At 42.1% G+C, this 9576-nt stretch overlaps 1 protein-coding gene across 1 annotated transcript; it reads right to left on the bottom strand.

The window, feature by feature from the left end:
• Positions 1-5277: 5277 nt before the first annotated feature.
• LOC149948279 (uncharacterized) lies at positions 5278-8527 on the bottom strand. The gene is made up of 2 exons (XM_090171052.1): positions 6295-8527; positions 5278-6233 (listed from the first exon to the last, which is right to left on the bottom strand). The coding sequence occupies exons 1-2, from the start codon at positions 8525-8527 to the stop codon at positions 5278-5280; spliced, it is 3189 nt and encodes a 1062-aa protein (XP_090027178.1).
• Positions 8528-9576: the final 1049 nt, after the last annotated feature.

Genomic DNA, 9576 nt, shown 5'->3' with positions numbered 1-9576 from the left:
ACACAATTGTATTAAAAGTACTAATGTACTTTGCAAGTGATAGATGGCGCCACCCGTATAATGATAGAATTGACGGCTAAGTGCGGTGCAGTGTGAGAAATAAGGCACTATCACAGGCCAATCGCCAGTTTGAAAATTAGCTAAGCCAGTTTAAAAATTAAATGTTTGGGGTGTTAGTGGCCCTGGTGACCACTTAATTAATTCAAAGTTTTTCCCTTCAATATTTTAGTTCATTAACAAAATACTATATTAATCCCTAAAATTGTTTGGTCTTTGCTTTTATGTTGACTATTGTGTGTATGGGTGGGTGACTGGGTGTCGTGAGTCTGTCTACTCTACACTCTACACACACGTCACACAGAATAGAAGAAGCGAATTGAGCAGTTAGTAAAAAGAAATATAAACAGTCTCTCTCTCAGTAGGCTTGTTCGGGTCGGGTCTATAGAACATATTGTCAAGAATAGATAATTTGACCATAAATTATGAAAGCCTTATTTTGAAGGTTAACAATGGTAAGTGGCCAGTGGCCAGTTTTTTAATTAAACTACCTAGGCTTAACTGGCCACAGGTCCAGTTTAAAAAAAACCTTATTTCTCACCCTGGTGCGATGACTCGAAATTTCAATATTTGTTTCGCGAAATCACGACTCCCGAACGCGCCTTTGTCATTCTAGTGGTACTATTCCCAGAAACCAATAAAAATGATTTTTTGAAATAATTAAAATAAATGATTTTTTGAAATCAATAAAAAAATGATTTTTTGAAATCAATAAAAAAATGATTTTTTGAAATCAATAAAAAAAATTTTGAAATCAATAAAAAAATGATTTTTTGAAATAAATAAAAAATGATTTTTTGAAATAAATAAAAAATGATTTTTTGAAATAAATAAAAAATGATTTTTTGAAATAAATAAAAAATGATTTTTTGAAATAAATAAAAAATGATTTTTTGAAATCAATAAAAATTATTGTTATAAATCAATAAAAAAAATATTGTTATAATTCAATAAAAAAATTATTTTTAGAAATCAATAAAAAATTATTTTTAGAAATCAATAAAAAATTCTTTTTAGAAATCAATAAAAAATTCTTTTTAGAAATCAATAAAAATATTATTTTTAGAAATCAATAAAATTTCACTCTCCAGCCATAAGCCTATCAACCCAAAGTTTGAATCGAAAGGCAGTGTTGGCTCAAGCAAACGACTGGCGAAAGTACACCGCTAAATGCACCCGGTGGCGGAAAAGAGAAACCTAACGCGTCCCGCAATGCATGATGCCAGCTGCTGGGGTAAGAGAGAGGTGCGTAGAGATAGAAAGGGGGAAGGAAGAAGTTTAATTTATCTCTAAAAGGTGCCGATACTATCGCCTGATTTCTTCTTTTTCGCCCGTCCAGTGGTGGTACAAAGGGCGCTTAGCGCGATTCAAACTTAGAGGTTATAGGCTGATGCTCCAGCTGACATCAAAGTGTCCCGTTAAAATCTATTACGAACAAAAGCAACTAGGCAGCGCTAATAAAGCTTTGGTATATGGCAGCGATTATCTTCAGCGCGCGAAATTTGAAAACGCGACGAGCGGTATCGCGTAACGAAAATGTTTGCAGTCAATGGGAATTAAAGCATTCGGATAGCGTATATTCATTTACATCTGACACGGATAAATTGTACGTTAATTAGGCTCACATTCGGCTAAATCCAGAACGGTTCCGGAAGGAAAAGTTGAATATTTCAACGCAATGTGATACTTGTATAGTTTACTTTTATTCCTAAAAGAAATACAACGCTGAGTTAGATAAAAAAAATGTTTAAACAAAGGACATCGCACTTCTTCTACTAGATTTGGATTTCGACAGATTTTTTTCAAATTGAAACATTTTGTTAAGCTTGATCAAAGGAGCAAAGTTGTCCAATGCTATTTTGCCCTAGCTCCTATAGCTTGTCCAGTATCAGCGGTTAAAAGTGGACAAAACTATTTGTTAAAAGGAGTCACGGCCCATCGCTAGTCCGGGCTCTATACTACAAATTTCTCTATAAACCTTGGTCCGGGCTCACTATCAGTCTATCAATAGAGTTTTCTTGCCAGATGCATTTTCGTAAGTGGAATTATTTATTATTCAATATAAAATAAAAAATAAAATAAATACTTAAGAAATCAGAATATATATGATTAACCGTTTCCGGTGGCGTAAATCCCATATTCAACAGAATCATCACTCGCTGGTAGGAATGAAACAGTCACACCGGAACAGATCAAACACTTATTTATCGATTTTAGTCACACAGTCAGTCACGGTCACTCGACAGTTAAAACTCAATATTTAACCATTTATTTACTGATTTCGTTCATCGTGCGATCAGAAACCAAATCCGACGCTCTGTTTTGGGAAGCACCACGAACCTTGGAAAGAAAACTCTATTGATAGTGAGCCCGGACTAGCGACGCGCTAACGTAGAACGCTAACCGATGAGCCGTGACTTCTTAGACTATACTACGTTGGTCCACTTTCGATCGCTGATACTGGACAAACTATGATAGCTACGGAAAATTGGCAATTGCTCCTTTGATCAAGCTTAACAACATGATTCAATTTTTAAAAAATCTGTCTCAAGCCAAATCCCATAGAAGAAGTGCGATGTCCTTTCGGACATATAATTACGTGGATTTTTCTATGACGTCATTGGTTAAGAGTAATTCGTTGATGCTGATACTTTCGTAATCATAAACGGGGCAAGTATCACCGTTCTCTTGTGCACGTTCCACGTTATACCATGTCCCTTGGTACTATAGGCGTAAGAATTTCAATTTAATTACACGTGTTAGGAAACCGCGTACGAAGAACGTGTAGGATTGTAGACGTGTCCTTTCTGCACAGAAACAGGTTCTCCGATCGCGTACTATAGTTCGATCTTAAACAAATATTTTTAAATTTGAGACTTCATTTTACTTCCAACTCTAAATTTTTATAATATTAAAAATGGAATAACAGATCTCATATGCAACTTATGGTTCAACTTTGATAAAATTTATAGCCAATAATAGCTATATGAAATAGTCTGCCTGTCACCCTTTAAATTTACGTTCCTTCCAAACAATTACCCTGGTGGTAGGCCAACGTGTTCTGCTGTTGGCCTACCACCAGGGTATTTATTTGGAAGGAAAGTATATTTAAAGGGTGACAGGCGGAAGAAAACCTAGGCCTGTTAAGAGGGGTTAAATAAAATGAGATGCCTTACGATTTAACATAGAGATTTATTCAACATGACTATTCAAGCGTGCAGCCTTTAGAAAAGTGTCTGCTCTAGGGGCCCTGTCTCACATCCACCCCTAGGTGTATGTAACTAGCGCCACCTACAGATATTTTACATAATGAAGTTAACCCATATTATAACATCTTTCTCCTTATATATATTTTTATTAATGATTAATGATTTTTTGAATAGTCTTATTTTGGTCTTTGTAAACTTGTCAAGTCAATTTCTTTGGCTTGTGTTTTCCTTTTCCTTCACTAAAGTCAGAAGAAATTCGAAAACGTAATGGTAACATGCTGGTACGTCCACAACGGGTTGTAGTATAGTGAGAAGTGGTCGGTTGTGGTGATGTAAACGCAGGTATGTTCGGTGGGCCAACAGTGGGGGAAGAGGCCCTAATAGGTGTCGAATTGTGTGAATCAGCTGGCAAAGTTCTAGGAGTTACCCTCAGTGGCTCAAGATTAGGACGATGTAGACATGGAGAATTGCCCACTATCGTAGTCCCTGGTATAGGGATTAGGCCTTGGTCAACGATCGGTGGTCGTGGATTATTGAGGTGTTGTGGACGTAGATGGATCGCAAAATCCGATTGTGGTGAAGCCTGGAGATGAGGGTATGTGGCAAAAGGATTCAACAACGGTAGTTGTTGGTTGTGTGCCGAAACATTTGGTGTGGCGTGGTTGACCGGTTGGTGCTGGTGTTGGGTAAAGGTCGTCTGTGCCATCGTGTCGGATTCTGATGTATTTGTTTCAGTGGTAGCGGAGTTTAGGGGAGGTGAAACGGGTATAGCGGATGTTAAGGGCATCAGTGGGGTTACATCAAAGGATTTGATCATTTTTAGATGAATCCTAGACCGTCGAAATATTTGGCCACGAGCTGTACGAATAACGTACGAACGTGGTTCAGGTCCAGAAGAAAGGACAGTCGCAGGTAGCCAATTTCGGGGTCCTTCTTGATAAAGGATAGGTTGTCCAGGGTAAAGAGCAGGAAGATCATGAGGATATTTTTCGTTGTGACGAGTAACCATTGCTTGTTGTTAATAATAATAATAATCAGCTAGACTAATACCCAAGGCACCACCCTAGGCCTAAGTCATCGAGCGACTTTTAAAGCCTTTTTAATTCAGGTGGCCGGGTTACAATGCGTAGGAGGGTGGTGGCAAGCCCTGCAAGCCACGCGAGCCAACAGCTCCCTACACTAACTATTACCGTTAACCTCAACAAGTTTTTATGGAAGGGGAAACCGAAGATCTCGGGGGAAAACCCCTTAAACCAGTGGGGAGAGAACTTGCAAACTCAGCGCAGAAGGAGTTGTTCCGAGTTTTCACCCAGTGCCACAAGTTGGGATCGAACCCGGCTCCTCTTGCTGCGAGGCGAAAGTGCTAACCACTCTGTAATGTTTGGAGATCCGTTTTGGTGGGGTATCTTGGTTGTAATGTCGCCCTATGTGTGGTAAGGGGTGTTCGTATCCGACGTCCCATACACATTTCCGCAGGTGATGGTAATAAACCTTTCGGAGTGGACCTATATTCCATAAGAACATAAGATAGATCCTTTCCATCTCGTTGAGCCTTGATCAGGGCATTTTTTATGGTCTGAATAGTACGTTCCGTCATCCCATTAGATTGGGGGTAGTGAGGAGAGGAGGTGATGTGAGTGACGCCCCATTGTTGTAGAAAGTGTTTGAAACCTGCAGAGTTAAAAGGAGGGCCATTATCAGAGATAAGCCGTTGAGGAGGTCCATGACGAGCAAATTGTGGTTGTAAAACGTTTATAACGTTCTGAGTGGTGGTGTTAGAAAGTTCTTGGGCTTCCACAAATTTGGAGTAATAATCCACGAGAAGGATGAAGTTTTGTGAATTAACATGAAAGAGATCTGTCCCGGCAGTTTCCCAAGGCAATTTCGGTATCGTGTGGGGGTGCATCGGGATTGGATTATTTTGACGGCTCCTGTTATTGCAGATCGAACAAGCTTGTATGTATTGGGTCAAATCATCAGACATACGAGGCCAAAAAAAATGAGCTTTGCCTTAGCTAGACATGCATTGATACCTTGGTGGGATTATTTTGAGCGTTTCTAATTGTAAGGACTTGGGGACAACCAAAGTTGACCCACGATAGACTAAGTCGTCTAAGACATGTAGTTCATCCTGGTGAGGCCAATATGGGCGTAAGTCGGGACCTACTTGTTTGAGAATACGTGGCCAACCAGATTGACTGTAATTGATGATCTGCTGGAGAATAACATCTTTAGCAATGGCTTGTTTATATTGTGCTTGTTTTAGGGGGGGGGGTAAAGTGGTCATGGCATATACGGCAGTATAGGGGCCATCCAAAAGCTCCGTATTTATAAGGGTGTGCAGTTGTGGCGTCCTCGAAAGCATGTCTGCTATATGCAATTGAGATCCAGGAACATAAACTAGATCAAGTTGGTAGCGAAATAATCGCATCAGTAAGCGCTGAAGCCGGGGGGATAAAAGATGAATAGGCTTCTTGACAATGCCTAAGAGTGGGCTGTGGTCTGTTTCCACTGTTATTTTTGTTCCCGCAATGTAGAAATGGAAATGTTCACAGGCGAAAACGATTGCTAGCAGCTCTTTTTCAATTTGTGCATAGCGACACTGGGTGGGTGTTAATGTCGTCGAAGCATATTCCACGGGTTGGCCATTTTGCATCATAACAGCGCCAATACCCGATTGACTAGAATCAACTGAAAGCGTTATGGATTTCTTGGAGTCAAAGTAAGCGAGTACCGGGGCTGTGGAAGCAAGGTGTTTAAGGGAATCGTAATGTTGTTGGTGGTCGCTTTCCCATTTGAAGACTACGTCCTTTTTGAGGAGAAGGCGAAGTGGAGCAGTATCATTCGTTGCCGCGGGGATAAAGCGAGTAATGTAGTTAATCATACCCAAGAAACTTTGAAGAGCCGCCTTGTCTTTAGGAGGTGGCAAAGTGCAAATGGCCGAGATGCGAGCAGGATTAACTTCTACTAGACGTAACGATGTGGCCGATGTATTTGACGCGATCAACAGCCAAAGCCAGTTTCTTACGTCCGAAACATAAATTAACATCATGTGCCCGCTGTAGGACATGGTATAACGAGGTCTTGTGGGAGGCCATGTCCACCGAGGCAATGAGAAAATCGTCAGTCGAGATGTGTACATCGGGAAATTCAGATGGCGGAAAAAGGTTGCGAAGGGTTTGCTGGCAAACTTCCGAGCCGGTAACAAGGCCATTAGGGTAACGGAGATATCGAAATCGACCGTACGGCGACGCAAATGTACAGAGGTGGGAACTTTCCTCTGTGAGTGCAATGTGCCAAAAGGCACTCTGGACGTCCAACACGGTAAAGACCTTTTTGCCACTCAAGGTTGCCAATATTTCTTGAGTGGTGGGAACAGGAAAAGGTTGGCGCTTGATTGACGCATTCAGTGTTCGGGGATCTAAACAGATTCGTACCGATCCATCAGGCTTGGGGGTCACCACCATGGGGTGGCCCCAATCGGAGGGGCCAGTAACCGGAACAATGATGCCCAGTTGCTGCATTCTTGTAAGTTCAAGGCGAACCGGTTCCCGAAAAGCAAAGGGTACCTGATGTGCTGCGCTTATCACTGGGATAGGTTGTTCTTTCAGTTGTATATGGTGCTGACCTGGAAGACGCCCAACATGATCAAAGACGGTGTGAAACTGGGCAATTATGTCAGCAGGTGATTGCGTAAGTCGTGTAGCAGTAGGTGCGGAATGTAGTACAGCGACAAGCTTAGGTGTAGGAGGAGGACCAAGCGGATGGTGATGATGTTGGATAATTCCCAGTTGAAGAGCGGCAGAAGCACCCAAGATGGGTGTGCGATTGTCAGTGGTGACATAGAAGGGAAATTTAGACGAAGCAGTGTAGGATGTGCATGGAGCATCAAGTACGCCTGCCATTGGCACAGGATGTCCTGAATAGGCCATGACGGTGTATATCGGCTTGCTCAACTTCGGCTTGGGAAGGAAAGAATTGTAAAGACATAGTGGTATGATGTTAACCTGGGCACCGGTGTCAATTTTGAAACAGACGGGTTTGTCAAATAAATACACATTGTCATAAATTTCATCATCTTTATTGGAGGTAGTATGTAATTGGTTCAACTCACGGACAAGTGACAAACTGTAACAGGAATAATGTTGAGATGAGTCAGTGGTGTCATAAACCTGACCAGGTTCGTCAGAGTATCCAATTTCGTCAAAGTATCCAGGTTCAGCAGAATAAGCGTCATCATACTCCGAGGGAAAATAAAAATCATCCGTGTGAGGTGGGTCGTGAAAGCAGTCTAGTTCTTGGAGTGCATGGGCAGAACGACAGACGATAGCCCAATGACCGATACGCTGGCATTTGAGGCAGGTGGAAGAACGTGCCGGACATGGTCGGGAAGTGTGAGGTGGGTGTCCACAATTAGGGCAAGAAGCCCCACGAGAGGCGACCGACAGTCGAGGAGACGATGGAGCAGAGAAACGTGTACCAGGTGCGTTATTATGTGGACGATACACAGGCAGCGAGTGATGGGTGGTATGGGAAGAAAACCACGGACGCGGTTGAAAGGGCTGCGGGGTCCCACCACGAAAAGCGTTAGGCGTAAACCGTGGACGGTGTGAACGCGGGACGCGGGGCTGTAGCAGAGGACGTTGACGGTGTAGAGCATTCAATGCCACGGCAGTAGAGGAATTAGGCGAGGGTGCCTCTTGTTGTGGAGGAAGTTCACGAGAGATATTAGCAGCATGGATAGTAGAAGTCTCATCCGCTTGGCAACGACGTACAGCCTCGTCAAGAGTTAGTGTAGAAATAGACAAAAGTTCCTTACGTAGTGTGTGGAATTCGCCACGACAAACTATTTGAGTAGTAATGAGCAAATCCAATAAAGTAGTAAATTCGCATTTTTGGGCCTTGGTCTTCAAGCTGGTGTAAAACTGATCAAACGTTTGGTGTGAAGTTTGTTTGGTTTGAAAAAATGTGTAGCGAAGGTAGGTTAAGTTCTTATACGGAAGATAATAATTGTCAAAAGAAGTGCAGATCACCTCAACAGTTCGAGCATCGTCGACGGCAACAATGGGAAGAGTCTTGTAAATAGCAAGCCCAGCTGGGCCTAAAATATGCAAAAATGTTGCACGTTGTTGGGCTATCGGCGTGGCTTGTAAATTTGCAGCAGCGGCGTAAATTTCATAGCCTTCTTTGTAAGCAGCCCACGAGGAGGCGGGATCATCCCCAGGAACAAAAGCAGGAGGGCTTTTGAAAAAAGTCGTCATCGTGTTGGCGACAAAACGCGAATAAAACGCAAAAACTAGTCGAAACTTTAAAATAATACCTTATAATTATAATTAGAACATTATAGAATATCCCGCCGCTGTCACCATGTTAAGAGGGGTTAAATAAAATGAGATGCCTTACGATTTAACATAGAGATTTATTCAACATGACTATTCAAGAGTGCAGCCTTTAGAAAAGTGTCTGCTCTAGGGGCCCTGTCTCACATCCACCCCTAGGTGTATGTAACTAGCGCCACCTACAGATATTTTACATAATGAAGTTAACCCATATTATAACAAGGCCTTTAAGTCAAAGCTCATCCTTTCCGCTTAAGCAACGTAAGACAACAATGGTAATTGAATCACGAAAATTATAGTATTGGTTTCAACCCACGTACCTACCTTATCTTGGTTCAAATAGATCGGTTTAATAGAAGGACATTCCTGGAAATGGTATTCGTAATCACCCAATACTTCCGTTGGTCCCCAAGAGGACATCGCGAATGAACCCATAATACGCAGAGAAACAATGACAAACAACATGTCTGCTTGTCGCGGGATCAAACACGAGAAATTAAATTCCCAACGATGCGTTAAGGTAGTTTCAACTCGGCTATGAAAATGAATTGAACATCTATATTCGACAAGTGCAGGTGTTTGATGGTTGTACGGGATTTAAAAATACAACGCACGTACTTCTGCACTGACACTCGACAAAATGAGAGTTTGAATCAAGAATGTACGAATATGAAGCCGCAACTGTGTAGTCTATTTTCGTGATTCTGGGAATGTTTTCCCCCCTACAGGGTGTTTCGAAAGGTTATGCAAAAATTTTAAGGAGATGTACGGGGTGAGTTGAGAAGTATGCCTGTTTTTCCCTATTTTCCTAAGATGAGTTAAAAGAGCGCCAGAGAGCTTCAAAGTGTGGCCTACTAGCCCCGGGAAGTTATCTGCAACAAGCAGGGCCGTCTTAAGGCATGGGCTAAGTGGGCTACAGCCCAGGGCCCCTAGCCAGTTTTGGGGGCCCGGAAAAGCAAGCCATACCACCT

Source organism: Leiobunum rupestre, chromosome 4 (assembly GCF_980474605.1).
Source record: "Leiobunum rupestre chromosome 4, qqLeiRupe1.1.hap1, whole genome shotgun sequence".
Taxonomy (NCBI): Eukaryota; Metazoa; Arthropoda; class Arachnida; order Opiliones; family Sclerosomatidae; genus Leiobunum; species Leiobunum rupestre.
Note: the sequence above shows the minus strand (reverse complement) of the source record. Positions and strands in the feature narration are given on the sequence as shown.

Excerpts from the sequence above, each read along its gene's own strand:
- LOC149948279 (XM_090171052.1), bottom strand. The coding sequence starts at position 8,527 with ATGACGACTTTTTTCAAAAGCCCTCCTGCTTTTGTTCCTGGGGATGAT. Across the intron at positions 6,234-6,294 it reads TGTTAATTTATGTTTCGGAC|TAGAAGTTAATCCTGCTCGC; the intron begins GTAAGAAACTGG and ends CGTTACGTCTAG.